A 21,322-nucleotide genomic window follows, 5' to 3' on the forward strand; every position below is an offset into this window, starting at 1 on the left:
CCACCAAAGAAATCTAATACACATCTGCTGGTCTATAAGGTACAAAGATGCTGCACTACAAGCAGCAGCTCAAATAACTCTCTATCCATCTTATTTACAATGTCTACGCTGAATGTAGTAACAGAGCTGTACAGGAAGTTTTCATCTTCATGTTTTGATAATGTTAATTACTCATGGCACTAATCTTCTCTCACACGGTATCTGATTCTAATAAAATTAGTACTTCATAAAATTAGTCCTTCAATGTTAGATCCTAATTAGAGAGAGAGTGTTCATTTGGTCCCATTTCTAAAATACTTGAGTTTTTATGGATATCTGTATCTGAACCACATTTGGCAGTTCAGGTCCACTTCTGGTTCTTCTACATTACAATAATGATGTAATATCCGACCCCCTTTCATAGACAAAATATTCACGTCCATTAAATATGAATCTGGATTAGTGCTTTCAAATTCTAGTTCATGATTAGCAATTTGTCACTAGACTTTTGCTATTCTGTTACATGGCTGGAAGATCTATTCTGTGAATAAGTATATAGAAAACATCATAAGTGAATTAGTACACAAAAACATACCTCAGCTGTTGGTGACACTGACACCTACGGACCTTAAATTCCCACTGATGTTAGAAGAAAGTCTTCAGGTAAACACAGGTCTAGTCTCATAAAATTTCTTAGTTAATAGCTTTGATTGTTTAAAGGGAAACCCATTCTAAAAATAAATAAACTTGATAAATTAAATAAAAGCTTCCATAATTTTTTACATTGCTGAAAAAACACCAAGAGAAAAAGATCTGAGTGTCTTATGAAGTTTACAATGGTATATGATCTATGGTACTATAACATCAAAATTAATCTCATCATTATGTATTTGCCTTCATTGATTAAAGCACGTTTCTCTCAAATGAAAAAGAAAACAAAAATGAATGGGTGAGATCTGAGTCATGACAATACAATCCTCCATCCTAAAAGTCTATAAACTATAAACTGTAAAACTAACTAGTTTATGCTATCAACATGTCATGGATTTTTATTATTCCAGCAAAAATTGCACAAAATGTTCTTTTATCCGCAGACACACCATGGTAGTAGTTCTGAACAAGCATGAGAAATGCCATCTCTAGAGCTGTATGAAACATATGCTTCCACTTCACAAATAACCACTTGGTTTTTTTCTTATTCAGATCTTTTTTTTTTTTAATTGTGATTTTGCTTTTTTCCCCTTGGAGTATCATGCTGCATTAAAAATTCAAAGAGCTTCCCATGCCAGAAAAACAAGGACAATTTAACTTTTCAGTTTTGCATGTGTGTTTATATATTTCACATTGAGTACATTTTAGCATTCAAACCAGATTTGCCACCTTGTGAAACTCATCAAAAATGGTCAAATTGAAAAATGACAAGTGCTCCATTTTCATTAAGTGTAATGAATACTTCTTCCAAAAGTCTGTATCTTTGCAAATGTATTTTGTGCCTCAATTCTCCATCCCCAGGGGACCATTTTTAGATTCAAAATTAAATGCACAGCATGTTGATGCTTTATCGGTTCCTCATTTAGTCAACAGTATCCTGGGCCATTATATGTTGAAAACATGCAAAATTTTCAAGCTTTAAACACTTCTGCAGCAAAAATTTCTTATTAAGATGAGCTGAAAAATTTATAAGTCTTTTTAGGCTTTATTTCTAACGTTCCATACAGCTCTTACTAGAATATGAGCTACAGCCATCATTTTGGATTTGTTCCTTTGAAACAGATTAGACATATTTAACGCTGCATCCTGACTGAGAAAACATCTCACAGTAAAGTTTAACAGAGTGCATTCCTTAGAGAAACTCCTTCAGTTTTCCAGGCTAGAGGAGAGCATTCATTGCTGGAGTGGCTATGTACACTGCTCTGCAGAGCTAAGACAAGATCATAATAATCCCACTCTGCTCATTTTCTACAAGAAATTACATTTCAAAGGTCTGTCTGGCAGAAGTGAAAGTCTGCCTTCTGGGGTCTAGCCCCGTTTCAATTTACCTTATTGACATCCATTCGCAACTTCTCGTTGTTGGCACTGGCAGCTTTTTCTGCCGCTTTCTTTTGACGCTGAGGTCCCCTGCCAAAGAAGATGTAGTTGACCAATGCATACTCCAGAAGAGCCATGAAAACGAAGACAAAACATCCCATAAGGTACATATCGATGGCTTTCACATATGGAATTTTGGGAAGAGTCTCTCGAAGATGGGTGTTAATGGTTGTCATTGTGAGCACAGTTGTGATTCCTGGAAAGAAAGAATTGACAGGTCTACTGATTGAGTTAATTTTAATTTTCTATCGTAAGAGCTTCTAATATTCATATGCTAAGAGTTGAAAAATTCTAGATTTTTTTTCCTTGGCAGAAAAAAAAACCATCCCTAACTTTTTTGTACACCAAAGAAAATTATGTAAGAAATTGCATTCAATCAAATGCAAAGTTAGATATATAACCAGCTAAACTGTGATATTCTCTAAGGAGTCCTAGTTACAAATGCACAGCCTACAGTCACTGTTATCTTGCTTTCTTCCAGCATTTTCAGAATGTCTGCAGTCTTGAATTCTTATGGGAAAATACTACACAGAAAGGCCTGGTAAAATGCAGAAAGTACTCTATAAAGCTGAAATGTCAAATTCTGAACTGTATCTTTTATGGTGATTTACTTGTTTTATCTGTATGAGGCTGTACTGGCATGAATCGGTTTGATTTATACAAAATTTGGCAACAGATACTCATATTTATTTTTGTAACATGCTTGGATCCTCTGATGGGTGGCACAGTATAAACAAACACACACGGGATTAGTGATGGGATATAAGAGCACTCTGGAGATTAATTAGGGAAATGTTTTCGCTTTTAAAATGTAAGATAACAGTAAAGCGAAAAAGCCCTCAAACTTAATGAGAAGTTAGCTATGCAACCCTAGTAAAACTTTCTTTAATTCATACCTGAAAGGAAAAGCAATTTATAATCCATAGCACAGTGCTGAATGTGTATTCTGGACTGCCATGGGCAAAAGCAAAATAAATCCATTCTCTTTGGAAAAAAAACCAAGCAGTAAAACAACAACAGAAAATGTTGAGACAATTAGGCTAATTCTGGTTACAATGATTATACAGTTAGCTAATTCAGACATGAAATCACTTTAATTTTTATTTAAATTGTGATGATTTAAATGCTGATTTAAATAATAGGAAGCTTAACAAGCCATACATAAAAAGATCTAACAGATTTATTTTTCAAATCATGCACTACCAACTAAGCCAGAAGCAAGAAAAAGCATTCAGTTAAAGCACACTACATGAGATGTGTAAAAATGCCTACCTAAAGCAACTCTTGCAGCTGAAGCATCATAATTAATCCAGAAGGAAACCCAGGACAGGATAGTGATCAGAATAGAAGGCATGTAGGTCTGCAGAATGAAGTAACCAATGTTTCTCTTAAGTTTAAAGCTGAGAGACAGCCTTGGGTAGGCACCTAAAAGAGAGTATTTGGCATGGCCGTAATTGACTTGTATAAAGCCTGAAAACCTTCTGTCATTTTGGTTTTATTGTTCCATGCAACACAGAGTACACACAGAGTTGAAAGATCCAGGATAATCAGATGCAGAATCTCTAGCAAGAACTGTGATTAAACTTTTATTCTAAGGGTACAAGGATGCTCTAGGTGCATATCTGCTGGTAATCATACTATTCAACAACCAACAGCCAAACTACAGTTCAGAGCATCAAAGCATAGAAATACTTCTTCCCTGACAAGCTGCAGTATGCCTACATGAGTGTAACCCTTGCTCTAATCTCCCCAAGCAATGTAATACTTGCCCTTTGTCACTGGACACAAGAAAATTTTGATGTGTGAAGCACTTGTTGAAATGGGTGCCTAGAGATCACTAATGCAGTTTTATTTCTGCTTTGTTTTGAAAAATTTGTGATGCACAATCCTTCTGTACTTCCTCCAAAAATTATTTCTACCCAGACCTAGAAAGTGAGTTTTGAAGATGTTTGTTTTAATAACCTAGCAGCTTTCTCAAGTAGGTAGAGAACATCACATAGTAATGGCCCAACCCTACTATTGTATCTCTTGGATGATTTAATGTCATCAAAATGTTATCTTTTTTTTTTTTTTTGTTATTATTTCCTTATGAAATACAATCTTGTTTTCTACTCCTCTTCACAAAGCATCTTTTTAGCCTTCAGAAAGTCATATCTTTCCTGGCATAGGCTAAATTTTGAATTCTGTGGAACAAAGGTTTTAAAAAGTTTTATAACAAAGACAAAATAATTAGTCTAATTCTAGCTGCCACAGCTTGGCACAAGGAACACCTAGAAACAGCAAAAGAGAGTTCCTAAGTTTCCTGCAGGCAGGGCTACTACTTATTGTGTTTAGGGTGCTGAAGTAAGTGGCTTAGTGTTTACAAGAAAACAGAAAATACAGCTTATTTGACTGAGCCTTAAAATGACAGACTACTGTATCCTCTTCATTTGTTAATGAGTGATGCCTTCTACACTCTGAAAGGTGTAATAAAACCTGCTCTTTTCAAAATTCACAATACTGCTCTAATTTATTCATGTTTCTAAACTTTTTGCTCAGTTCAAGAACTGTACATTAAGAATTAACCCAATTCCAAAAGTCTTCCCAGTGAATCTCCCTTTTAGCTTCCCTTCCACAAACCTGTAGAGAAAACAACATTCTTGGTGATAAGCTTGTAGTCTACAATGGAGAACTGTGGCAGTTCGATCTTTGTTACTCCTGTGACTGCATTATCACCACCACGCCAGTAAAATTCAATGTCATCTGTTGTATAGCCATCTATAAAAACAGAATTAAACAGTTAAGATACACATCTCTTCTGACATCATGGAGAACAGTCCAAAATTAAGTCAGAAAATAATCTCCAATATATTTCCAAACCTAAATTGTTGATAACATAATAGGTATAAACATACACACATACACAGGCAAGTCTAAATAGTTTCAAATGGCAAACTTAGGTGTATTTTAATTTTTTTGTGCAAAGATATATTGTATCAACATATTAACAAAGCAAACCTTTAAAAACAAATTAAGATTACACACATCCCATATATAAACAGTAACCATACATAGAGCTGTAAGGTAAATTCTGATCTCAAGGCTTTGTAAAACACTATGTGTTTGCTGTCATTTCAGCCTCTGGGCTGAAATATTGGCATGGGTAACAGAACATGACTAGGTCACCAAGAGATGCCTGGAAGAGATGCTTTTCAGTATTGGGCAACATGATCAGCATAGGAAAGAGGACAGTGGGAGCAATACAGCAAAGAGGGAAGTTCAGCATACACTTATCTCACGGTATTTTCTCTGTATGCTGTGTAGTTTATAATCTATGCATGAAAAGGACAAAGTCCAGTTCAAACCTATTCAGATTTTACTAAAACAACATCAATCTTTATCTGAAAATGGCTTGACTGCAATAAAAGACAGGGACATTCAGTGAGGCCATCGTAAGAAGCAACTGTAGCAGATGCAACAGCCATCACTCTGGATGGCAAAAAAACACCCACAAAAACACCAACCAAAAAAAAAAAAACAAACCCAAAATAGAAGACAGCACATGTTCACACAGTCATAAAACATATGCATGAAATCTGAATTTGGGTTCACCAAATGGCAGCTGAGCTATCTTGCATACTCCAGAGTGAGTATACAGAAGTGATCAGTAAACATTAGAAATAAATCTACTACAAAACCAGGAAGTAAGATATTCATGAAGGTTTGTAGCCTTTTAATGGTTTTTGTTGTTGAAAATTGTAAATAAAAAGAACCACCCGGAGACAGAATAATGACTATCACCTTTTGAGAAACTGACATAATAACATTAAATTTATATGACCTTAATTTTAAGTTCTCATTCACAAAGGACAAAATTATATACTAAACACCATTTTAGTGTGCTCAAACAGCACTTAATGTTAAGGAATAACGCAGATCATGCATTTTGTGAACATATCACATCTAGGTTGGATGCTGTTTCCATGCATCATTGATTTTTGGTAACAGAAGTATAATCCAGGTGTTCAGCAGCAGCGGAAGGCAAGTAAGTTTTAAGATATGAACCCAATAATCTTTAAGAACACCTAAACAACCATGAAAAACCTATCCAACATACAGCAAGATTTAAAGTATTTTGGTAGTTACATTCTTATAGCATGTTGATAGCAATTCCAGCTTTTTGTACATGTGACTCTTTCACTCTGTTTTTCATGGGGATAACAGCAAATCTAAAGTAGTCTGAAGGCAGAAAATGGAGGACTAATTTCAAGAATCAAAGCCATCTCATTCATTGAGGACAGATTTTGAATAGCTCATCAACATCCGGAATTCAAATGGAACTTGCACTACTTTCGAAGGTACTGACATGGACAACAAAACTGATGAAATAATAGATTTTTAGGGTGTTATTTTTGTGGAACAAATTCTTCCTTAACCTTTCCATTTAGCCAGAAGTTCACTGGCTGTAGCTGGTGGCATCAATCAAAGAAAAAAGACACTTGCATTTTCTGAATGAGCTTGAACAGTTAAGGGAGAATAAGCTCTACACTGTGGAACATAATATGCTTTTGACTTATCCAGAACTCCTGCAGTTTAACACTTAAAGTTTTAACACAGTTTAAATTCACATTGACAAATAGCTTACATCAATGGTCACTGATCTGTTTCCTGTTATACCAAGATGAGAATCAAAGGAATAACTGAACATAATCTGGACTAATAACTTGCCACAGTATTTAGCTTCCCTCCTGTGTTTAGATAGTACCACAAAAAGAATCTTATAGATACCATAATCTTTGCTTGTATTATATGCTACTTGTTCAGAGTCTAAAACTTGAGCGGTCTGAAAAGGAGACAAGATTAACATCTGCCACTAGAAGGCATATCCTCTGTAATAAAACAAGCATGGACCTTGACTCCACAATCATACTGACGCCTCTTACACACTTTGTGATACAAAGTATGTTCAAATCTGCACTTTTAATCATCATAACTCTCAGCCTTGAATTTGTCTCATGAAGATCAACACGTGATGGACTTTTGTCTTATAACATTTTTGCATAGGAAAACCTTCAGCACCACACATAAAATTCTCTCAGATAAAATTTACAACACAAAATTGTTGCATGTTGACCAAGAGATTCTGTATTTAGAGGTAAGAAAAAGAACAGCTTCAGCACAATCATTTCCAATAGCCAAGCGAGGCATCCTTACTTCAGCCTGTTAAGACTAATGTTAGAACTGATTTCACATTGTTGTGTAGTATCCATTAAATTATTTGAAGAGTCAAATTACAGACTTACCATGGAGACTGGAATTATTTTCTTCTTATGAGGAAAGAACGTATTTTGCTGCTTAAACATGATTTTCTAAGCCTGCTTAATTATATGAGAGCCTCCCTGCTTATCTCTTGTTTTTTTTTCAATTAACCTTGTTCTGTTTCCTTCACAGTATAAAGATACCAAAAGGTAGATGATGGAACAGCAAAATATTTTATTTCCTTCCAAAATGACCTGAAATACTTAGGTACTTCTAAGTATTGAACATTTATAGAAATGAGGAATACTTTTATTTAGTTACGTAATTGAGATTACCATAGTTTCTGAACTAACAGGTTTGAGCTGTTAAACACCACTTTATATTTGTCAAGTCTCATTCTAGACTTTCAGAGACAAAAATAAAATAGATCTAAAATAAAACAGAGAAAAATTAATAGATTGGCTGATCTTGAGATGTAAAAGCAAGTACATGTTATGAAAAATGCAAAAGAACATCCTTAAAGAGTTTAGAAAGAATTATATTGCATACCTTGTTGTGAGGGTTCACTCTTACTTTGCGATATTGCAAAGTTTTGCTGATATTCCATGACAAATCTACCCTGCCCTCCAACAGCAAGTTCCAGACTCCAATATCAGTTACTAAACTCAGCTGGATTAAGCAGGGTAATTTATTTAAATATATTGAATAGCAAATACCAACAATTACCTGTTGAGGAGAACTGAACTCCCTTTGAAAAAAATCTCACCCAAAAGTTCAAACTGAAGAATCCAAAATATGCAGGTCTGGGCTGCTCTGGGGACTCTGTGCAGAACTCCCTGCTGCTTAAGGTACTTACTCTGTGGGAATGCTAAGCTGAGACTTTGACACTGAATGATATGACTCGTTATTAGGTATCGGTAAGAAGAATTTCAGGAAGTCTTTTCAAGCTTTCATTAAAATACTTCTCTCTTTTCAAGAAGGATAAATTACCCCATTCATTTTATAACATAGAGAAGGAGAAAAAAGATTATTATAGTCATCTGCACATGAATGCTATTGTGTACTGCTAGAGTACCCAAAGATAATTGGATATAAGTCTAATATCTGCAAAACATCTGCCAGAAGAAAGAACGGGCCTATTCATGTCTCTAGTGGATGCTTTACTGATATTAAAGTCCAAATTACCTGTGGTTATAATAAAAAATGTCTGCAGGTATTTGGGACTCAAACCAACTCTACTTACAGGTCAAAATTATTTAAAGACCAACCAATTTTAAATAGTAATAAGAAGCCTAGAAAATAACCTGCGACTCTTGACAAGAAAAAGACAGAATTAATGAAAGTCAGCTCAATATTTCTACATTACCAGGTCACACGTCAGTAATGTAGAAAGTTAAGTATACTAAAACCAAAAATGCCACGTTGTTTTTGCAAGGACCTGGGTTTAGCACAGAATACTGTCTATTTGATTTAAATTGTAAAAGAACTGTTGTTTTACTATATATTAAATTGTCTATGTAGCACTGCTACCGGCACAGAGAATCTGATTGATTACTTTTTCCTTAATCATTTATTTATCAGCAGCAGCACAATCTACTTCACATTCAGAAAGTTCAATTTCTCATTTCTGACACGGATCACACATCGGCAGCCAACCAAATCAATACACTATCCTAGTAATATGGCACCCGTCTGGAGAGAAGCAAAGCATTCTCCATTCCCATTAACATGGACAGGGTGTTTCTCACTGCCTGTACTTCAAAGAACGACAGATCATGAATCACTGTAGAAGAAAAACAAAGAACTAGTAGAACATGAAATAAAACCACCTTCACATAGATACTACAAAAATACCTACTTTTTTCCAGTCTGTTTAAGAGAAGTCCAAATTTGGAAGTTCTTTAAATATAAACAACCTAAAATGAAAGCTGTACCATTACTGGCTGAGTATGGGAGTATTTAGACTCAAGACTGTCATCAGAAACAACAGACAATGGAAAAAAAGTAGCAACTTTTCTGTAAAACCACAGGTTTTAGCAGTAGGATTCACTGCCACTGAGTTTTTGTTTGTACATGACAGCTGGGCTATATTTTTAGATTGATATATATGTGCACATATACATCTACAGTATGCACACTGTGTAGGTAGGTACTCAAGTAGTCCATATTATTCACAATATGGTAGCACCTGGACACTAAAGATAACACATTTGTTTATTTATAAGAAAAAAAAAACACAACAACAAAACATGCACAATGGTGAAAATTTGGCTAAAACACAGAACGGATTCATTAACGCCATGCATTAAACTCACTCTGAGGTATTTGTCTTTTGCTCATCAACAACAGGCAAAAACTCATCTTACAGCACATTCTGGAATTAAATACTATTACATTATTATTATTATATTCATCTTATTATTATATACTATTATCTGGAATTAAAACCTATTAAAAAGCAACTATTTACAAGAAGAATAGCATACACACAGTAGAATTATATACATAGTATTTAAAAAAAAATCCTACAAAATTACATTACATATATTAAAAAAATAGAAAAAATATTGAAATATTAAAAAAAATCTATGGACTTATAAGTAGGGAATGAATACCAAGCAATCTGATTTCTCATATCTCTGCTGCTCTCCATCAGATTTTCTTTGCCTAGCCATTCACGATATAGTAGCTTTCCAAAATAAAATGGAGAAAACTGATGGGTAATATATATACCAGACTGGATGCTTTGATTAAGAATATATAAAATATCCTCAGCTGACAGTTAGAGGACATTAATTTATTTAAATGCAGGCTGTACACTAATTGAGAAATTTGACACCTGCAGGCCCTGTACTATGAGATTAATGCGATACAGAAATATTAAACAAATGGTTAATCCTGTTTATATAGCAAATTGTGAAACGTCTTTAGTACGAGTATCTAGACATTTTGTTTATTTTTAAAAATAGATTCACCACTTCCTCCTTTTTACTAATTTCTTCATACAGCAAACTTACTCACAAAATCATAAGTAACGCCAAAGCATATCTTGAAATTCATATAACACTGACACTTGGTCCACTACATCACTTCGTTTTTCACTATCCACTTAGTCATTTGAAAACATAACCAGAAAAAATAAGTTAGAAGTGTTTCTTTGAATTTGCAGAGATCTTCAAAGCTGAGGAGTGGTCATCGATAGGGTGGTATGAAGAGGAGAAGGAAAGGCAGTTTGTGTATCGCTGAACATATTGGACATCAGAGAAACTGGGGAAAGCAAATTGTACTTGTTTCTTTTTCCTCCTTCTCACCCCTCCAAAATTCTGCCTTTCTCCATAAAACATTAAAATTCTTTTTACATTTGACTTCAAAGACTTTTTCACCTAAGGCTCTGAGGATTTGGGTACAAAAGAGGATGTGCAATTTTCTGACTACAGTTAAACTCAATTGATTTTTAGATTAAATTATTAACATTCTCAAAAAAAAATAATCTTCAGGTTGTACAAACTGTTCCTTACTGGAGAGAGTGGGGTGGGGAGAAGAAAGAAGGGAAGAAGGAAATGTGCCTCCATAAGTACTGTGGGACAGTATAAAGCTATTAAAAAGAAGTTTTGATGGACAAGTGAAATTACAGAATTGCTTAGAGTAGGCTTTTCATGGTGTTAGCCGAACCAAGTTTAATTTTCATGAAGGCACTTCAGGCTGACTCTTGCTTACAGTAAGCCTGGTAAATGAATAGGTGTCCTGCTGGAACCCAATAGATGTCATTGCTGTTTTTTTCCTAATGATTTCATGGAAAATCATTTGTACTTCAGGGCACTTGCTGCAAAATGCTTTCACATAAGTAAATTTCTGCTGTTACAATACTTCTAGGAAATGAGAGAATAGAAGAATTTTATGAGTGCAATAATATTCAAAAATCTTCTACCTCATAGAATTTAGTAATTTCTTGCAATCTTTCTGCTTCCATAAGCTCAGTTACTCCCACCAGTACGAATGACCTAAAAAGTTACTGGATTCAACACCATGGAGAATCTGTACATCCAAGTGTTCCCCACACAAAAGAGAGATAAGTATACGGAGCACACTGGTGCCTGGTAATATGAAGACAACAATGCCTAATTAGCTCAAAGTGGATGCCACATCATCAGAACTATATTCTAAGACTCCAGTAACAACTGAGCACCATACTGGTCAGTGCTAGGCTCTGCAGTGCTGTATACTGCCACTTTCAGTGTAACTTGATCTTTCCCAGATCTGTGGGAATTCACAAATCACATGCAAGAACGCTCTTAATCTTTTTTTTTCTGATCTCCATCATTCATTTCTGCTTAGTGTTCACTGGAGATCAAGTGCTATGTTTACGTATTAAGCATAGCCCAGAACACAATAATGTATAATATATCTGGTCCAGTTTTATTTAGTTAAAAGTCTAAATTTCAGGGATTTCCATCACTATTAACAATTATATGTCTGATTTCTGTAGGCAAAGAAATAATGTTAGATAACCATGCACATTTTATACAGGACCTAGAAACATCCTATCCCACAGTACTGCTGCAGTTTATATTATCTAACTGACTACATTTCTGAGAGGGCCTCCTCTAAGGACAATGTTGACGATGATCTGTCCCTTTTGTGCACTGATCTCTGAGGTTTGAGTGTAGCATGGATGAAATTAAGAAAAAGTTACATGAAAAAAACACGTGTGGCAACTGCTGTCAATATAAACAGAGTGCTAAATGTATTTATTTCTCACTTCTACTAATAGCAAAATTACAAAGAAAAAAATCCTTCAGTCTCTAAATTTCAAAAAGCAGATTAGTATACGTTGCTATTCTGCAGTAATGTTTATCAATTCCCTATTAAATATACCACATAAAAAAGGAATTCCTGAACACACAAGTAACTGTGTTGAACATGACAAATCTGTAAGAGACTTTTTAACAAAGCTAAAAAAAGTGCATCTTTTAATTTGTAATTAAAATATACTGTGGCAGAATACTGGGAAACTGAATATTAAGAAGCCCAGGATAATGGTGTATTTTCTTTAAGCTCAGTTTGATTATCAGCTATACAGAAAACCCAAGAAAATTACTTTCACTTCTCATAATAGTAGACCATCAAAGACACAGCAGGAAATTGCAATATATAAGCATGAGGATATCAATTGTTGCTGAGGAAAGCAACATTTAGGCAGAAATAACAAACTGCTATTTAAATTTGAACTGCAGCTGATGTAAATATGATAAAAATGAACACAGCGATTCTTAAGTGATCTATTTCAATGCCATTAAATCACAAAACAAACAGAAGTGAAAATAACCATTTTGAAAAGACAAGTACAATCAGGTATAAGCAGGTAAAAGGTTTCTTTTCAGAGTAATCTACAAAGTAAAAATATAAAGTATTTATTACATTTTAAGACTTAAGAAAATGTTACTGCATCATTCATAATTATTTTCTTCCACGCTTATGTCAATGAAATCAAGACAAAGTTAAATAAAAAGAATAAATATCTTCAATACCACGCTTTGGCATTGAAAATCGCTTACAGAAAAATGTTTGCTTCAGCCAGCTCACAAGATTTAACCTTAATAAGAAACTAAGCACATCTCCCAGGAAGCTGAACTGTGGTATGTAGAATGAAAGACTAACTCAGAATGCCAAGAGACTACCCAAGGCCTATTTGAACCTTCTACCATCCTGCAAAACATCCAGTGTAAATAAATGACGACAGTTAAGTGCACATATTTAATATACATTGCTAAAATTTTTCACATGAACAAAATTCAGTAAATAAATCATGTATCTCTTCGATATTAATTGCAGCATTATATAAATTCCATAAACAAACAGGTGGATAAGAGTTCTGCTTGACTGTGATACTTCCTGAGGATTTGTGCAGTGTTCTGCTAACTTACTTCCTAACAGACTGAATAATTAAACATGAACAGTATTTAAAAAAGGAAAAAGAAAATCTATTTTATAGATTTTTTAAAAGATCAACACTACTTTTTCTTTTTTTTCCTCTCGCAAGCAGCCCATAATAAGTGGATAATGTGATTGACCTTAGTGAGGGTAACGTCACCCTCGAAAAGTCAGTTAGAGCCTTTTTGAACAAGCTGAAGGAAGCTGCAAATACCTGAGGCAGCAAATGCCATCATTCTAGTCCTATGCTATTACCCTGGCCTTCTTCTGTTGACAGTACATTTCCTCAACCAAAGCAGTTCTGAAGACCTGCCAGTATCTTGAACCTAAGCAACCTTTTCTAGTCCCTGCTTCCTCTTCCCTTGGCAAGTTTCTTGTGCCATGCACAATTTGAACAAATTAATTTTGTGGTATCTAACTTGCAGATTTGAGGAAATACTCGGTGTTTCAGTAAAGTAACCTTACAGCATTTGGTCTTGCATATCTAACTTCCTCACAACCCACTATCAGCCGAGATTTTGAATGCTGATGTACATTAAAAAAGAGAAAGGAAAAATGAACAATGCCTGGCAACCTTAACATTATTTATAAAACTGCATTAATACTACACTCTGCTTAGTTATTCCATAGCTGTATTAAAAATCCAAGGCCACAAAGAGTAAAACATAATTTGTAGAAGGCAGCTCTGCTGTCTGATGCCTATGCCATTTGTTCAATTTAGAAAAACATTTATTCATTAAGATATGTTAGCATGCAATGCAGCGTGAGGCAACGTTCTGGAACATTATTCTCTCTTTATCTGCAATATTCAGGACATCATAGCATCTAAAGCACTTCTAATTCTGAGTAAAGATCTCATTATGAAAGAGTAGGAACATTGCTCTCATCGACTGTCCAACAACAATATGCTAAAAACTGTTACTTATAAGAGCTAGACATCACTTGCACATTAAAAAAAATACGTTTTTATATATGTAGAATTAAGATTGGACTCTTAACTGAGCTTGCAAAAATTTATTTTCTTTTTATTATGAGTAAGTTATAATGAGCACTCTTTCTACAGTCATCCATTTATATAGATCTGTGACCTTAAGATAGTTTCCTATCTGGATAAGTCCTTTGTCTTCTAAAAGCTTTTTAAGGATAATAAATACCTTTGGTGTGAAGAATTATTTATACAGTCAGTACCATGTGAATTAAGTTTATAAGACTGTTAATTATACACCCAGATATTGTTAGAACTACATCAATATTTCCTAAAAATCACAATCAACCTGTAACATCCCTAGATGTCCTTCACACAGCCTGGTTGGTATGACAAAGCACATTGCTGCCTTCTCAAAACATTTTGGTGGGAGCTGTGTGCCTCAAGGCTCAGAGGACTCTTCTGCAGGAAACTCTGTTGTGACACCCGTATCAGAAAAGACAGCACAGGTTTGTTGGCAGTATCCCAGCTACTTTCCTAGGATGCTGAAAGAGGCAAGAATGAATTCTTTTGACACAAAACCCTCCAGGTTGTAGAAATGGTATACAAAGAAATGGTATTTGGTGGGTAACAAGATGCTAATGGTTGTGGATAGGCATGCCCAAGGTAGCAGGAAGTGGAAGTGTTTTAACAGGAGATAAGACAAGGCCAAAGAAGGAGAAAGAAATCTACGTTAGCTCTCTGCATTTAATTGGCACAGAAGACTGTAACCCTGAAGAGCCCCAAACACACTGTTAAGCAGCTACCTTCCGTGAAATCCATGTCAGAATCAACCTCCTTTCACATTTTCCTCAGAAGAAGAGTTCACTTTAGTCTAGTTTAAAGTTTTGGCTTTTATGTAAGACAAAGCCATGCTAAATCCTGCTCTATAGGTAATTTCTGTTTTACCTGGTATCCTGTATTTCCTATATCCTCCCTGGTTTGCACTGTCGTACCCATGTACCATAATACCAAGAGGACTCCACCACTGCATTTCACATTTCATAAGTTCTTAAGTTAACAAAAATGTCTCTAACTTTTCTAATATTCACTTTTCCTCTGAGTGGCAACTCCAGGCATTGCTCGAGGCTATGCCTATTTCTTGAAGTAGATGTGACTGAGACAGGATAGTGTCAGCACTTAAAGGAACTTTTCCCCACAAGCAGATTTTAACACATTCTGTTGACTTTTATTCTGCTTTCCTCTAGCTCTAGTATCGTAACTGTGTCAATATGCAAATATGTATTACATAAGGTTGCCTCTTGGGCTGGAAAAGCAGGCTATCTGCTTATAAATGTTCATTAAAAAGAATCCAGTACAACATTTTAACATACATAAAAGGGAATCAGCCTCAAATAGAAAAGTTAAAGCATAACATCTTTATGCTGAGAGCCCCGTGTGGACTGCACCTCTCTCGTGCCTTTGAAATAAATACCCTTCTTCAAAAAAATTAAGAGAAAAACACATGAATAAAACAATAAAGTATAATACACAATGCAGCAGTGGAAAATGCTATTATTAGCACTTCATAATCACACTATTTTTCTGACACAATTGCACAGTGTCATTGAAGGAATTGATTCAAATTCTGTTCCAAGCTCAAAAAAATAGAGGCAATCTGACAATATTTTCATACGAGCCTACAGTACTCCATGCTGGTGCTTGTGCGATCCCTATTTAAACTGCTTTCTTCCTTGTACAGTGACATTGCTATCATACCCTTACAACACCAAGCTTATTTGTGTCACAAGTCAGTATCTACACTTATATTCCTATTTTCTAACTTCACCCTTCCCTTAGAAAGTATTATCCTGTGTCTGTGGGCTTCATGAATCAGAAAATCATTATCTGCAGGGACTGCATTGCTTCACTGTAGAAGCAAGAAGGTGAAAGTACAATGAGCTCTGTTACCATAAACATGAAAATTGGCTTCCTCCCCTGCTCTGTAGCATCCTCACTCTCTGAGAGGCTGTCATGGTTCACAAGCACATCAGTGCTGCAGGTATCAAACAGCCACCTTGTGAACACTAAGCCTCTGTCCTATCTGCAGTGCTTCCAACTTTGTATAATATCTGAATTACCGCTGCACTCTGTTCACATTACAAGTAAATATAAGTTTTTAGGAAATATTTTATTACTGCTATTCTATAAGGTAATACTTGTCCAAAGTTTCGAATGAAAGGCCTCTAAAAGTGGCAAAGAATAAATGGGAATATGCAACAAGTTTCTTTGGAAGGCACTGATCTCTCTCACTGGAATTTTACTGCGTCATTTTTTCACACGTTAGAAGTGGGAACACTGAAGAGCTGAACTGTCCCGAGTGTCTTTTAACAGCTAGTTCGACTTCGAACATTTCATGTAGCTGTTAGACAAGTGAAAAGGCTGCAAATCCAATGTTTTCCTAGGCACAAGGTCTGTAATTACATCAAACTTGCATGCACAGTGGTGAAATGGCTAAGAAGTACTTTATTACCTTCCTGTACACCAAGCACTCGTACAGAATCACAGACTGAGTCTGATACCTACTTTTTAAAGTACTAGGAGTTATTCAAGAAAAAAAAAAAATGTTACAGAGGCAAAAAAAGGATGAAATAGAGCATTTTTACAAAAATAGAACTGAAAGGGCTGAAGTGAAACCTCCCTTATCGGAAGACAGCACAGGCTAGACTTCATTTTGATGGAACTGTCTTGCCATTAACAACAGTAAATCCTACACTACTAAGTACTAGAATCAGCAACACATGTGAACATAAAGGAGAGGCATAAAGGAGAGGGTCATCCCCAATCCAAGAAAAACAAAAGCACCCATATTTCTGTGGTCACAAGCATAGTAAATACAAGAAGCCCAGGAGCAGTATGGTGGGGAGTAGCTCTCTAAGAGGATGCATCACTGAGCTTCAAGCTGTATGCTCAACCTCTGCAAATCCTCAGGCACAACCCAAATTCTCCTTGCAGCTTTACTGCACATATAGCTGGAGATCACTAATTTAAAAATCTTCCAATAACAGAACCACAATTATAAAATAGATAGATATCTGTAGAACACTTACTAAGACAGAGGGAAAGGACCTAATAATAATATCAAATGCTAAGTGGATGGTAATTTAACTCTAACTTCCCTTCCTTTATTTTGGTTGGCTGTTTGGTTTGGATGAAATTGTATACATAAAAGGCAGCTTGCCAGCTTAATTAGAATAAATAATATAGAAAACTATGGTACACTGATCAAACTGTTGTCCTTTTCACTAACCTAAACATATTCATGACCCTGTTCATTATAACTATTTGATGCACCATTAAATAAGGAAAGCAGCACTCTATTGTTAACATTTTCTGTAGGATCATCAGTGCACTGGGAACAAGGTCAACTGTTGAAGACATGGAATTAACATAATGTCAACATTTAAAGAGCCTACTGTTAAACTAGCAAGCAATTCATTAAAGACCAGCAGAATACAGAAAAAAAAAAAAAAAGAAATGGAGAGGTTTTTTTTTTCTGAAAAATTATGTACAAATACGCTATCCTTTTAAATATCCAGGTTTTTAAATGCTTAACCACTCTAAACAGAGTATGAATAGTCTAATGCATAAAATTATAGATACAAACTTACACAGACCTACAGACATTCTCTACATAACTTGAATATCAATATATCAAGAAAGCTCCCATATAAATAACAATGAATATCAGGATAAAGAAAAAACAGGAAATCATCAAACTGTCATATTTTTGATAACTGCAAAATTGATGAGGACTTACACCTGAACTGCATATTCAGAAATGATACTTTCTTTGTAACAGAACTTTTGTTGACTTTGTTGAGAATCATCTTTTGAGTATGTTGTTTTACCATAAAGAAACATATCAGAAGTTGCACTTAACATCATCTACATTCTGCAGAGTTACCATATGTCAGTATTTCAGAGTCACTGGTAACTTGGAAACTGCACTATTTTTTTTTTTTTTTTCTGTGAAAAGACAGTAATAGAGTGACAGATGCTCAAACGGTGTTGATTGACAATAGAGCCGTGAGGGCTTACATCTGTGGAGGATGTGCCAGCAGACAATTTTCAGCCCAGAAAGTTTATCAGAAAGAACGTCAGGCTACCACTGGCTACTTGTTTTCAGTTGCTTTTACTATCATGGCAACACTACACACATCAGAACCTCAATCATATAGAAAGCAGCATTATAAAAGGAAAAATAATCCCAGTTTAGAAAGACCAGAAGTATTTTAGCACTTAAACAGAAAGGTAAAAATCAAATCAAAAACACCACAAAACACCACCAAACCAGGAAAAGGTATTGCAACAAAGAAAGGCCCTTCTTAGATTAGAAACATATTAGGAAAAAAAAAATACAGGAAACAACTTTACTTTCAAACTGTCTGCCTTAACTTCAAATTTGGTAGACTATAAAGCATTTATGACTCTACTATTTCCTAAATGCAGTTCAAGTATAGATTTAAGATATCTGCAAATGAATCCATACTGTGTTATGAAGTGCTAACTTTTGATCAGTTTGAAGCACAAAGAAAAATAATTTTTGGTAGCATACTACCAAAATATGTCTGCCTTTTTAGAACAACGTTTCAGCTTAGTTCATTTTACAATCTGTCTTTAAACTACACTCTCTTTCCAAATCAGTTCTCAACATGGAAAAATTTGAGTTTGTTGTTTTGTTTTCTTTTGTTTTCTTTTTTTTTTTTCCTTGAAGAAGGAAACATTTTACAGTTCTACCTGTACATTCCCTTGAGGTAATTCTCTAATATAGTTTTTAACCAAGTAAAATCACTTGAGAAGACTATAGAAAACTAAGAAATAGTTTTCTCTGATGAAGATTTCATGGATTGTAGCTACCAGCATTAATAAATGTTAAATCACTTCACCAATGATAAGACACTGTATTAGGGGATAAGGAGTATGTCACCTACCAATTAAATGCAGCCATTTAGTAGCATAAAGCAGCCTCACACAATTTATGGCACACAGTGAGGAATACAAAATCCAATTAAAATTTCAGGGGGAATTTAGCAGGGCAGAATTTAATTAGCAAAGTTAAAATTTTGCCAGGAGACTGTGGCTAACACCTGCTCTGAAGTGTAAAGTGGCAGGGAATATGTAGTAACAAACATTTGGGTCATACTTTATGTTACATTTGCTAGACAGCTCCTCCAGTTACATTTAGATCCTTGTTTCCCTTAGACAGTGAGAACCTCTGCTTGCTTTCTCAATTACCAGCACTGCAGAAAACTCTCACTCATTCCAAAATCCTAATCCAACCCAAGAAATACTGTTGGAACACTGAAATACACTTATTTTGCTATTTCTGCACACAGTTTAAATCCCATTTATTAGCATCTTTTACCTACCCTCTGTGAATAGGTACAATGCTTCCTGTAAGCTGTTGTGAGTGGCCGCAGGGGATAAAAAGTGCCTAAACCATACGGCAAGCAGGCAAGGCGGATCATCAATGAATGAAACTGGCTTTCTCATTGGGATATAATTGTACAGTCCCATCTGAGAGGATAGTCAAGAGCACCTTCTCAGCAACCTCTGCAAACCAAGACTCAGTTCCATCATGTTTTTACAACTGGCTTGATCTGAGATTTTCTTAAAACCCACTCTTTATCTTTTACATACACAAAACAGCAATGAGAACACTGATTTACTTAAGGGTATTAGAACAACTCCTGAAACACAGATTGCTAGTTTTTTTTAAAGTGCTCCCAACAGTACAAATATTAACAATGAACTGAAACAAATAACGAGCTGGACCGTCACTATTTTCTGTTATATTGTTTTGGCATTTTTCCTTGCTTAGAAGAAAGTTGCTATTTGCTTTGATATGTGTGCAAAACATCCATGGAAACATACCCTTCAATCACAATTCTAAAAGTGATACCTCGCAGAGACCAGTAAGATTATTTTCCACATCTGGCAACTTGCTACAGTTACCAGTGTTGTGAATTAAAATCCAAATTCAATTCTACTATCTTAAACGATTGCAGATAATTTTTTTTTTTTTCTCCAGATTCACGGGTAACTTCATTAGCACGAACAGCAAGTCACTGGACTACCTCCCTGATGAAAAGATTAAGTCACTGATTAAGCCATTCGTTATATCCATCAGCATTATACTTATGAGTTAAAATCCTATCCTATTAATGATAAAAGGAAAGGAATAGATATCAGAAACCCAGCATTAATGAACCCTACTGTTAGTAAATCCACATGTAGCTGCAGCGCAGGACAAATAAAGCATCAAGATTAAAGCACTGAGCGTTTATAATTACATAAATAATGAAAGAGAAAATAATTTTGAAAACCTCACTTAGAAACTCTAGCAAAGCCTGTCTAACTGGAAATGCAAAGAGTGTTTCAAAATATTCATCTTTGCCTCTAGGCTGTCCTTTGAACAACAGAAATATGGAACACCATTGATTTTCATTTAGCATTTTTAATTCAATATTGAAAATATAACTTCTGATCATAAAATGAAGGTGTATGCTATGTATTTTTTACAACTATATTAATTGAAAGGAAAACAAACACCTGTAATTTGCAAAATGGTGAATTAAGACTATATATTACTGCTTCTACAAACAGCTACAAATTAAAACTTTAATATATTAAAAATACATATGCTGAAAGATGAATAAGAATAATTGAGAAATTATGTGACCATTTCAGCTGCATATGGTTGCACACGGCATTGTCAGATTACTACGGTTTTTTTAAAGTGGAAACGTCTCTGGTACTCCATAACCTGCTATTTTAACTAAAATGTTCTCACTGCACAGAATTGAACTGTTGAAATAGAAAGGGATGATTATACTGTGTACCATGAGGAAGGGCAGAAGTAGTTAATCCTTCAAAAGAAATGTACAAAGTCCCCCATGTTAATTATGACAATGAAAAGTCAGTGAATATCTGAAAAAAAAAAAAAAATTACTTAGTGCACTGAGAAAACTTGAGGCACTTTACATTCTTCTAGCAAACAAAAAGGTATTGGAAATGTTGAACTATAGGACTTTGCCTTCTAAAAATTTATAGAATATGCATTATAGTCTGACATTTTAATGAGAAAAGGTGGATACAGTGTCAAAGTGGAGCAGGAAT

At 34.9% G+C, this 21,322-nt stretch overlaps 1 protein-coding gene across 1 annotated transcript; it reads right to left on the reverse strand.

Annotated features, from left to right (window-relative positions):
- Positions 1-2,009: 2,009 nt before the first annotated feature.
- On the reverse strand, positions 2,010-4,824 carry LOC103777417 (gamma-aminobutyric acid receptor subunit beta-2; the record flags this gene model as incomplete). Its single annotated transcript, XM_008944970.1, has 3 exons — positions 2,010-2,263; positions 3,340-3,492; positions 4,687-4,824. Coding segments are annotated over 3 exons (545 nt in total), but the record flags the coding sequence as incomplete, so codon positions are not given.
- Positions 4,825-21,322: the final 16,498 nt, after the last annotated feature.

The sequence above is a fragment of the Merops nubicus genome, unplaced genomic scaffold (genome assembly GCF_000691845.1).
Source record: "Merops nubicus isolate BGI_N331 unplaced genomic scaffold, ASM69184v1 scaffold42127, whole genome shotgun sequence".
NCBI classification, from domain to species: domain Eukaryota; kingdom Metazoa; phylum Chordata; class Aves; order Coraciiformes; family Meropidae; genus Merops; species Merops nubicus.